The sequence below is a fragment of the Entelurus aequoreus genome, linkage group LG03, assembly GCF_033978785.1.
Source record: "Entelurus aequoreus isolate RoL-2023_Sb linkage group LG03, RoL_Eaeq_v1.1, whole genome shotgun sequence".
Lineage (NCBI taxonomy): Eukaryota > Metazoa > Chordata > Actinopteri > Syngnathiformes > Syngnathidae > Entelurus > Entelurus aequoreus.
Genome location: NC_084733.1, coordinates 3,836,402 through 3,848,937, shown reverse-complemented (window position 1 = coordinate 3,848,937; position 12,536 = coordinate 3,836,402). Strand labels below are relative to the sequence as shown.

Sequence of the window (12,536 nt, the reverse complement as noted above, 5' to 3'; positions counted from 1 at the left end):
AAAGAAATTCATAAAATCATCTGCCGAGTGGGTGGAGCTACTGGGAGGAGTCCCTTGTTGGGTTAGCGATGCTACTGTACTAAACAGAAATTTAGGATCGTTTTTGTTGAGGCGGATGAGATTTGAGTAGTATTTAGCTTTAGCTAAGGTAAGCATGCGTTTATAAGTTATTAAACTATCACTCCATGCTTGATGGAAAACCTCAAGTTTAGTCGCGCGCCATTTGCGTTCCAGTTTTCTACATGATAATTTATGAGCTCTAATTTCTTCTGTAAACCATGGGGTGCGCCTTTTAGGGGCCCTTTTTTGCTTTAGCGGTGCTATACTATCAATAATTTCGCGCAAGGCATCGTCAAAGTTGTTAGTGAGTTTATCAATAGAGCCGACATAATTTGGGAATGGTGCTATTACCGAAGGCAGTAGGTCAGCAAGAGTCATCGTTGTGGCAGCATTAATGTTGCGGCCGCTATAGCAGTTATTATTATTATTAGCTTGTTGACAAAGAGTCAAAACTTCAAATTTTATAAGGTAATGATCGGACATTACTTTAGTATATGGAAGTATCATAACTTTGGAGGTGGTGACACCCCTGACAAGCACTAGATCTATTGTATTACCGTTGCGATGCGTGGGTTCATGTATTATTTGTGTAAGACCACAGCTATCAATTATGGTTTGGAGCGCCACGCACTGAGGGTCCGATGGGGTATTCATATGGATATTAAAGTCCCCCATTATGATTATATTGTCGGCGTGCGTCACTAGATCAGCAACGAACTCTGAGAATTCACTGATAAAGTCCGAATAGGGCCCAGGGGGGCGGTAGATAACAGCCAGGTCGAGAGGTAGCGGTGTGACAGACCTCATAGTAAGCACCTCAAACGATTTATATTTATTATTTAGGTTAGGGGTAAGGTTGAAATTTTCATTGTATATTAGTGCGACACCCCCTCCCCTTTTAAGAGGGCGGGCAACATGCGCATTCGTATAGTTAGGAGGAGATGCCTCATTGAGCGCAAAAAATTCGTCCGGTTTGAGCCAGGTTTCGCTAAGACCAATGACGTTAAGATAATGTAGGAACCAGAATATTAATAACAGAAAGAAATGGGGGGAGGGAGGTTTTTTGGGTTGGTGCACTAATTGTAAGTGTATCTTGTGTTTTTTATGTTGATTTAATAAAAAAAAAAAATTAATAAATAAAAAAAAATAAAAAAAAAAAACGATACAGATAATAAAAAAACGATACAGATAATTTCCGATATTACATTTTAACGCATTTATCGGCCGATAATATTGGCAGGCCGATATTATCGGACATCCCTAATATATATATATATATATATATATATATATATATATATATATATATATATATATATATATACTACCGTTCAAAAGTTTGGGGTCACCCAAACAATTTTGTGTTTGAGCCTTCATTTCTAAGAACAAGAATAGACTGTCGAGTTTCAGATGAAAGTTCTCTTTTTCTGGCCATTTTGAGCGTTTAATTGACCCCACAAATGTGATGCTCCAGAAACTCAATCTGCTCAAAGGAAGGTCCGTTTTGTAGCTTCTGTAACGAGCTAAACTGTTTTCATATGTGTGAACATGATTGCACAAGGGTTTTCTAATCATCAATTAGCCTTCTGAGCCAATGAGCAAACACATTGTACCATTAGAACACTGGAGTGATAGTTGCTGGAAATGGGCCTCTATACACCTATGTAGATATTGCACCAAACACCAGACATTTGCAGCTAGAATAGTCATTTACCACATTAGCAATGTATAGAGTGTATTTCTTTCAAGTTAAGACTAGTTTAAAGTTATCTTCATTGAAAAGTACAGTGCTTTTCCTTCAAAAATAAGGACATTTCAATGTGACCCCAAACTTTTGAACGGTAGTGTGTATATATATATATATATATATATATATATATATATATATATATATATATATATATATATATATATATATATATATATATATATATATATATATATATATATATATATATATATGTATATATATATATATACATTTACTTCAAGATTACACGTACATAACATCTAACTGCCTATCTCCCAGTCGTGATATTTCCCGATGCACCTGAACGCATCGCCAGCGCGGGCATGGTGGGGGCGCGGTTATGCAAATGAGCAGCGGTTGAGCGAATAGATGCGCATGGCTGAGCCGCGCGGGACATTGCTCGTGTAGTGGACACCACAGCACACACACACACACACACACAAGGTGCACGTCTTTGACGCTCCAGAACCCCACCAAGCAGACACTTTTAGCGCCGTCAAACTGCGCCGAACATGTCTTCGAAATGCCCCAAGTGTGACAAGACGGTCTACTTTGGTGAGTAATTGAGGCTTTGTTGAATCCACGGCTGTGAAAATGAATGACTATTGTGACATGATGTTAGCTAAACATGCTGCTATAGTGGCTCATATTCTTACTTGAAACTAGCGCTAAATGGCTCCTAAACAACATTTGCTAGGTTCGAATGGCATTGTACTAAGTGACGAGAGGAAGAAAATGAATGGATGGATGTATTCATTCATCAGCTAGAGGGGTGTCCAAAGTGCAGCCAGGGGGCCATTTGTGGCCCGCAGCATGTCTTTGAAGGCCCGCCGCACTTTATAAAAATACTACTACAAAAAATGGTTTTGTGTTTATAGAGGGGTTCGGATTTTTCTACATTGCCCACAATGCCTATTAGTCCTTGGCTTACCCTTGCCCTGCCTTTCAGGCGGAAACGCAGAAAATGGTATAAGGGAATTTTTGGGAAAATGCTAAAAATTGTAAATGAGTTGGTGTTGGAATTTTTCGAATCGGTCGAGAAATGTTGAAGTAGTAACATTTTTAATTGAGAAATGGTATTACGGGAGTCCTGGAATTTCGGGAAAATCGGGAATGTTTCCATTTCAAAAAACGTTGTTTTTTTGTCCTGATTAAGAGGAATGTTTTGACAGTGGAACGGTTGAAGTGGGTTGAAAAAATGTGGAAGGAGTAGTCGCCAGTAAAAAAAAAAAAGGGTGGATATAGGGCTTTGGAAAACCAGGATTTATGGAAAATCCTGGATTTTTTTTTAACTTGGACAAAAAAGTAGTTGGAATTTCCAGGATGGTGGAATGTGTTGAAGGTGGAATGATTTGAATGGTTCGAAAAATATGGAAATGGTGGAAGTTTGAAAAATGGCCAATACATTTTGAAAAATGTACCGGAAAACCTTGAATTGTGGAAAATCTGGGAATTTTCATCATTTGTCAAGGGAAAGCCCACGATTCCCCAATAGGCTGAACAGTTTGAAGTTGGAACGGTTTGAATGTTGAAGAGCTGACTCTGAACTGAAATGCTAATGGAATGTAGGGTGAATGTTGGAATGGTTTGAATGTTGAAGAGTTTGAATTTCCAGGAAAAACGGAATTTGGTTTGGAACTTGGAAAATTGTTAGTTTGAATGTCCAGGCTGAGTGGAATGTTTTGATGTTGGAAAGGTTTTGATAGGTTGAAAAATGTGGGAATTGTGCAACTTGGAAAAATGTCCCATTAATTTCAATGGGAACTTCCTGGAAATTTGGGAAAAGCGGGATTTTCTGAAAAATGATGGTCCTGAATGAGCTGAATTGGTTGGTGTTGGAATTGTTTAGATCGGGCAAGAAATGTTGAAGTAGTAAATGATATTAGGGAATTTCTGGAATTTGTGGGAAAACGCTAAAATTTGTAAATGAGTTGGTGTTGGTGTTGGAATTTTTCAAATCGGTCGAGAAATGTTGAAGTAGTAACATTTTTAATTGAGAGATGGTATTACGGAAGTCCTGGAATTTCGGGAAAATCGGGAATGTTTCCACTTCAAAAAACTACTTAGTTTTTTTGTCCTGATTAAGAGGAATGTTTTGACAGTGGAACGGTTGAAGTGGGTTGAAAAATGTGGAAGGAGTAGTCGCCAGTAAAAAAAAAGGGTGGATATAGGGCTTTGGAAAACCAGGATTTCTGGAAAATCCTGGAATTTTTTTTGAATTTGTACAAAAAAGTAGTTGGAATTTCCCGGATGGTGGAATGTGTTGAAGGTGGAATGATTTAAATGGTTTGAAAAATGTGGAAATGGTGGAAGTTTGAAAAATGGCCAATACATTTTGAATGGGGAAAAATGTACCGGAAAACCTGGAATTGTGGGAAAATCTGGGAATTTTTGTCATTTGTCAAGGGAAAGCCCACGATTCCCCAATACGCTGAACAGTTTGAAGTTGGAACGGTTTGAATGTTGAAGAGCTGACGCTGAACTGAAATGCTAATGGAATGTAGGGTGAATGTTGAAATGGTTTGAATGTTGAAGAGTTTGAATTTTCAGGAAAAACGGAATTTGGTTTGGAACTTGGAAAATTGTTAGTTTGAATGTCCAGGATGAGTGGAATGTGTTGATGTTGGAATGGTTTTAATAGGTTGAAAAATGTGGGAATTATGCAACTTGGAAAAAGGTCCCATTAATTTCAATGGGAACTTCCTGGAAATTTGGGAAAAGCGGGATTTTTTGAAAAATGATGGTCCTGAATGAGCTGAATTGGTTGGTGTTGGAATTGTTTAGATCGGGCAAGAAATGTTGAAGTAGTAAATGGTATTAGGGAATTTCTGGAATTTGGGGGAAAATGCTAAAAATTGGGAATGAGTTGGTGTTGGTGTTGGAATTTTTCAAAACGGTCGAGAAATGTTGAAGTAGTAACATTTTTAATTGAGAAATGGTATTACGGGAGTCCTGGAATTTCGGGAAAATCGGGAATTTTTCCAGTTAAAAAAAAAACTTTGTTCTTTTGTCTTTGATTGAGAAGAATGATTTGACGGTGGAACGCTTGAAGTGGGTTGAAAAATGTGGAAGGAGTAGTCGCCAGAAAAAAGGGTGGAAATAGGGCTTTGGAAAACGAGGATTTCTGGAAAATCCTGGAATTTTTTTGAACTTGGACAAAAAAGTAGTTGGAATTTCCAGGATGGTGGAATGTGTTGAAGGTGGAATGATTTGAATGGTTTGAAAAATGTGGAAATGGTGGAAGTTTGAAAAATGGCCAATACATTTTGAAAAATGTACCGGAAAACCTGGAATTGTGGAAAATCTGGGAATTTTCGTCATTTGTCAAGGGAAAGCCCACGATTCCCCAATAGGATGAACAGTTTGAAGTTGGAACGGTTTGAATGTTGAAGAGCTGACGCTGAACTGAAATGCTAATGGAATGTAGGGTGAATGTTGAAATGGTTTGAAGGTTGGAATGGTTTGAATTTTCAGGAAAAACGGAATTTGGTTTGGAACTTGAAAAAATGTTAGTTTGAATGTCCAGGCTGAGTGGAATGTTTTGATGTTGGAATGGTTTTAATAGGTTGAAAAATGTGGGAATTGTGCAACTTGGAAAAATGTCCCATTAATTTCAATGGGAACTTCCTGGAAATTTGGGAAAAGCGTGATTTTTTTGAAAAATGATGGTCCTGAATGAGCTGAATTGGTTGGTGTTGGAATTGTTTAGATCGGGCAAGAAATGTTGAAGTAGTAAATGATATTAGGGAATTTCTGGAATTTGGGGGAAAATGCTAAAAATTGTGAATGAGTTGGTGTTGGTGTTGGAATTTTTCAAAACGGTCGAGAAATGTTGAAGTAGTAACATTTTTAATTGAGAAATGGTATTACGGGAGTCCTGGAATTTCGGGAAAATCGGGAATTTTTCCAGTTAAAAAAACAACTTTGTTTTTTTGTCCTGATTAAGAAGAATGATTTGACGGTGGAACGCTTGAAGTGGGTTGAAAAATGTGGAAGGAGTAGTCGCCAGAAAAAAGGGTGGAAATAGGGCTTTGGAAAACCAGGAATTCTGGAAAATCCTGGAATTTTTTTGAATTTGGAAAAAAAAGTTGTTTAAATTTCCAGGATGGTGGAATGCGGTGAAGGTGGAATGGTTTGAATCGGTTGAAAAATGTGGAAATGGTGGAAGATTGAAAAATGGCCAATTCATTTTGAATGGGAAAAATGTCCCGGAAAACCTGGAATTCTGGGAAATCTGGGAATTTTTTGGAATTTGTCAATTTGCGAACAGTTTGAAGTTGGAACGGTTGGAATCTGATTAAAAATGTGGAAGGTAGAGCGCGCCAAAATGTGGAGAAGAAGAAGTTGAATAAATAGATTAATTTTGGTGTAGAAAACCTTGTGTGTGAAGTGAATTACATTTATATAGCGCTTTTTCTCAAGTGACTCAAAGCGCTTTACATTGTGAAACCCAATATCTAAGTTACATTTAAACCAGTGTGGGTGGCACTGGGAGCAGGTGGGTAAAGTGTCTTGCCCAAGGACACAACGGCAGTGACTAGGATGGCGGAAGCGGGTATCGAACCTGCAACCCTCAAGTTGCTGGCACGGCCGCTCTACCAACCGAGCTATACCGTCCTAAATTGTGTGAATGCTTTGGAGCATTCACACAATGAAATCACTGACAGAATATTGCAGGTGTAATCGCTGAGTGCAACTTGCAAACTTAATTTTTTCGAGCATCAATCTTTACCCTCTAGAGTGCCTCAGATGTTTTACTTATAAGTTTCCGTTGGCCATATTAGAAAGGTTCGTTTGTATCATTTTGAAAGTCCTTCAAGGTGTTGAAAAATTAAGGAGTTCACAAAGTTAAGTGTTTCGTTTTTGTATCAGTACTTAAGATCCCAACATGGACCAAAAATGCTATCTCTTCGTACATCTTGATGGAGTTATGACATTTTTCGTAATACTTATTTTTGTTTTGCCATTTGAATCCGACATTTTTTTGTGATCTGAACACAGACGGTACTTTTACTGGGATCATGTTCGTATTTTGTGTGTTTGTAACAGTTCTTAAGATCGCAACATGGACCAAAAATGGTATCTCTTCGTACATCTTGATGGCGTAATGACATTTTTCATAATAGATCTTTTTGTTTTGTCATTTGAATCCGACATTTTTTTGTGATCTGAACTAGGGCTGCAACTAACGATTAATTTGATAATCGATTAATCTGTCGATTATTACTTTGATTAATCGATTAATAATCGGATAAAAGAGACAAACTACATTTCTGTCCTTTCCAGTATTTTATTGAAAAAACCCAGCATACTGGCACCATACTTATTTTGATTATTGTTTCTCAGCTGTTTGTACATGTTGCAGTTTATAAATAAAGGTTTATTTAAAAAAAAAAAACATTTTATTTTTTTTATTTTTTAAAAAGCCTCTGCGCATGCGCATATCATAGATCCAACGAATCGATGACTAAATTAATCGGCAACTATTTTTATAATCGATTTTAATCGATTTAATCGATTAGTTGTTGCAGCCCTAATCTGAACACAGACGGTACTTTTACTGGGATCATGTTCGTGTTTTGTGTGTTTGTAACAGTTCTTAAGATCGCAACATGGACCAAAAATGGTATCTCTTCGTACATCTTGATGGCGTAATGACATTTTTCGTAATACATCTTTTTGTTTTGTCATTTGAATCCGACATTTTTTTGAGACCTGAACACACTTTTACTGGGATCAGGTTCGTATTTTGTGTGTTTGTAACATTACTTAAGATCCCAACCTTGACACATAAATGTTATTTATTTTTGATAGTTTGAGGAAGTTTTTAAAAAAATATATTTTTTTGTGTCATTTGACTTCAAAATTTTTTGTGAGCTGAACAGAGGGATCAGTTTTATTCGTATCAAGTTCAAGTTTTTCGTATTTGTATCAGTACTTAAGTTAAAGTTAAAGTACCAATGATTGTCACACACACACAAAATTATTCTCTACATTTGACCCATCACCCTTGGGAGGTGAGGGGAGCAGTGAGCAGCAGCGGTGGCCGCGCCCGGGAATAATTTTTGGTCATTTAACACCCCAATTCCAACCCTTGATGCTGAGTGCCAAGCAGGGAGGTAATGGCTCCCATTTTTATAGTCTTAGGTATGACTCAGCCGGGGTTTGAACTCACAACCTACCGATCTCAGGGCGGACACTCTGACCTTAAGATCCCAACATGGACCAAAAATGGTATCTCTTCGTACATCTTGATGGAGTTATGACATTTTTCGTAATACTTCTTTTGTCATTTGAATCCGACATTTTTTTGAGACCTGAACACAGACGGTACTTTTACTGGGATCAGGATCGTATTTTGTGTGTTTGTAACAGTTCTTAAGATGGCAACATGGACCAAAAATGGTATCTCAGTTTGATGAAGTTAAAAAAAACATTTGTCATACATTTTTTTTGTCATTTGAGTCCGACCTTTTTTGAGGTACTTCTACTGGGATCTTGTTCGTATTTTGGGTGTTTTTAACATTACTTAAGATCCCAACCTTGACACACAAATGTTATTTCTTTTTGATAGTTTGAGGAAGTTTTTAAAAAACGATCAACATAATAAAACAATCACTTACAGTACATTGTCTGCTCTAAATGGAATGCCAACTGATGGGATGTTTATATCTTCCCGTTTAGATGAATAATTAATCACACTCCTCACGGAGGTTCAAGAAAAAAAGGGGTCGCTAACATGCGTCTTTACGTGTCTTTCTCGCCATCACCGGGTATAAGTTGGATGTCAAAGTTGACCAACTTCTCGGTTTATGTCCACAACCTTGTACTATCCAGGTGAGAGGCATGATTTATAATCGTGAATGAACTTTTACCAACTCAGAGGCGATGCAGCAGCTCAGTATGTCAATATAGCACTGTGATCACGGTGCCACTGAAAATAGTCTGTCTGCGTTAGCACTTATAATAACAATATCACTAATACTTGGTTCATATTCATTCCACGACATGTAAATTGAGTATTGTTGGCGCTTTTTGGATTTAACCCCCAATTCCAACCCTTGATGCTGAGTACCAAGCAGGGAGGTAATGGCTCCCATTTTTATAGTCTTTGGTATGACTTAGCCGGGGTTTGAACTCACAACCTACCGATCTAAGGGCGGACACTAACCACAAGGCCACTGAGTAGTTATCGTCAACTTATTTTCCCCTGATGAAATTAGGACGACAACGAATTAAAACAAAAGCACGTTGGCTGAAACAATGACGAAATTAATTGACAATTTAATCGAGTCAACGAATTAAAACGAGACAAATGTTGAGGGACACAAAATCCAATCATATTTAATTTCGTCTTTAACAGGGTTATCCAATCACAGTGGCGTGTGGTCGAGGGACGGGTGGAAAAGCACAAAGTCCGAATTTAATCTGAAATAATGTGATGCACCATATTCAGATTTATTACATTTTGGCGGTTCTTGAACTCACCATAGTGTGGACTGTGACGCAACAGTTTGTTTGCATGTAAAATCTTCCACTCTTTCTTTGTCTCATTTTGTCCACCAGAAGTTTTATGCTGTGTGAATGCACAAAGGTGCGCTTTGTTGATGTCTAATGCTAATCAGGCATGTTTGGTCAGTGCATGACTGCAAGCTAATTGATGCTAACATGCTATTAAGGCTAGCTGTATGTACATATTGCATCATTATGCCTCGTTTGTAGGTATATTTGAGCTCATTTAATATCCTTTAATTTGATCCTCTTTGTATATAATTTAGTTTTGCATGTCTCATGACACATTATCTGTATGTAATATTGGCTGCATTTCTGATAGTTGTGTGCCATGTTGTTCCAGACCACAGCAAACATTACATAGCTTGCCAAAGATTGTAACAAATCTACTAAAAGAAGACAGCCTGCTGTTTCCTTTAACTTGGACACACGCATCTATACCTTTGGCCGTTAAAATCCAGTCATTTCCAGGAGTTATCTCGCCTTCTAAGTAGCCTCTGATTTACTAATGGTTTCTAATGTGTAGAATAAATATAACATTTCAACTTTTCTGTCAACGAAGATTTGCTTCAGCCTGTGACACATAGTCATTTTGATAGTAGGCTATTATAGCTAATATAGACACTTTCGTCATGTGTTGCCTTCAGTATAACACTTATACAAGATTTTTAAAGTCCTTTTGATAGTAGGCTATTATAGATAATATAGACACTTACGTCATGTGTTGTCTTCATTATAAGACTTAAATACGGCTTTTCATTTTTTGCGGCTCCAGACAGATTGTTTTTTTGTATTTTTGGTCCAATATGGCTCTTTCAACGTTTTGGGTTGCCGACCCCTGTGCTAAGTTATGCAGTGATGATTTATTACGTTGTACAGTATAATTGTAACAACCTTAGTAAAAGTGGTATGAAGACAACTTCAAAGATCCCTTATCCTTTAATACTTTATATTTTATGAGACAAAAATGTGGAGGAATTTAGTCGACAAAAACTAGACTAAAAGTTAATCCATTTAGATGACTAAAATATGACTAAAACACGTGTTCGTCAAAAGACTATGACTAAAACTAAAATTAAAAACTGCTGTCAAAATTAACACTGCTCCCATTAGCTGCATTGTTAGTAGGGGTGTAACGGTACGTGTATTTGTATTGAACCGTTTCGGTACGGGGGTGTCGGTTCGGTTCGGAGGTGTACCGAACGAGTTTCCACACGGACATATTAAGTAGCGTAACGCACGTTGTGTAAACAATGCACACCGAGGCACAACACACGGCATGCTAGCAGCTAACGGGCTAGGATAGACTGACCATACGTCCTCTTTTCACCGGACATGTCCTCTTTTGCCTCGAATGTCCGGCATTTTGAGTTAGGGTTGCGTGTATTTTCAATGTACGTTCAGGGTTAAGAACGGGTTAAAAGCAAAACAAACAGCAGCATTGGTGAGGGAGGGGCAGAGACAGAGAGAAAGAGAGTTATGATAAACGCGCCAGGCTCTGTTTTTTATCCATAGATTTATCACATTTAATTTTTTATTATCTATAGCAGGGGTGTCAAAAGTGTGCCCCGGAGACCATTTGCGGCCCACAGCTAATGTTTTAAAGGCCCACGGCACATTCTAAAAATACTATTAAAATAAACAAAAACATAACAAAAGTGAAATAAAAAAGCTTAAAGGTTAAATGTAATTTAGAAAAAGTTGCAATGTTGACTAATAAAACAAAGCTGTTTTTTTTTTCTTTCAAACTGTCATTGCTCAAAACATAATATTGAATCAAAATCAATGTTATTATGAATTATTGACCTATCCAAGGTTCCCATTACTTCACATTAAGGCTGCAACTAACGATTAATTTGATAATCGATTAATCTGTCGATTATTACTTCGATTAATCGATTAATAATCGGCTAAAAGAGACAAACTACATTTCTATCCTATCCAGTATTTTATTTTATTTTAAAAACGCATACTGGCACCCTACTTATTTTGATTATTGTTTCTCAGCTGTTTGTACATGTTGCAGTTTATAAATAAAGGTTTATTTACCGTATTTTCCGCACCATAAGCCGCCCCGTGTTATTAGCTGCACTTTCAATGAATGGCATATTTCAAAACTTTACCTATTAGCCGCCCCGTGTTATTAGCCGCACCTACGCTGCGCTAAAGGGAATGTCAAAAAAACAGTCAGATTGGTCAGTCAAACTTTAACAATATATTACAAACCAGCGTTCTAACAACTCTGTTCACTCCCAAAATGTAATGTGCAAATGTGCAATCACAAAAATAGTAACACTCAAAATAGTGCAGAGCAATAGCAACATCAATAACTCAACGTTGCTTGAACGTTAATGTCACACAACACACAAAATAAACATTTAAAGCTCACGTTCTGAAGTTATTACTCATCCACAAATCCCTCGAATTCTTCTTCTTCTTTCGCGTAAACGTCTATCAACCACTCGCTCATCTTTTCTTCATCCATCCATCCCTTCGAGTTAGCTTTTATGATGACGCCGGCTGGAAAGTTCTCTTTTGGCAAGGTCTTCCTTTTGAATATCACCATGGGTGGAAGTTTCTGGCCGTTAGCATGGCAAGCTAACGGATATTCACCGTACGTGCTCCCGTTGTATCCACAGTGCGGTTCACATGAATATCAAAAGTCAGTGGAACCTTGTACGCGTGTCTCTTAGTAGGAGACATTTTGTGGTCTTTACAAAAACACACAAATGAAATGAAACGTAATATCCGCGCGCTTCTTCTTCTACGGGGGCGGGTGCTCACCTTGGCGGTTGCTTACAGTAGAAGAAGAAGCGCTTCCTCTTCTAAGGGGGCGGTTGCTAACCGTAGAAGAAGAAGCACTTCCTCTTCTACGGGGAAAAAAGATTGCGGCTGTTTACCGTAGTTGCGAGACCTAAACTTCATGAAAATAAATATTAATATTAATCCATATATAAAGCGCACCGGGTTATTAGCCGCACTGTCAGCTTTTGAGAAAATTTGTGGTTTTTAGGTGTGGCTTATGGTGCGGAAAATACGGTAAAAAAACAAAAAAAAACCTTTTTTTTTTTTTTTTTTTAAAGCCTCTGCGCATGCGCATAGCATAGATCCAACGAATCGATGACTAAATTAATCGGCAACTATTTTTATAATCGATTTTAATCGATTTAATCGATTAGTTGTTGCAGCCCTACTTCACATCAAATATTCCACT

General features: G+C 37.6%; 1 protein-coding gene across 1 annotated transcript in view; it reads left to right on the top strand.

Moving 5' to 3' along the window:
- Positions 1-2,209: 2,209 nt before the first annotated feature.
- The window catches only part of crip2 (cysteine-rich protein 2), a 67,213-nt gene continuing 56,886 nt past the window's right edge, over positions 2,210-12,536 (top strand). The window contains exon 1 of the mRNA XM_062040972.1: positions 2,210-2,365. Within this exon, the coding sequence (XP_061896956.1) occupies positions 2,323-2,365 (43 nt within the window). The 5' untranslated portion in view covers positions 2,210-2,322. The remainder of the gene's footprint in view (positions 2,366-12,536) is intronic.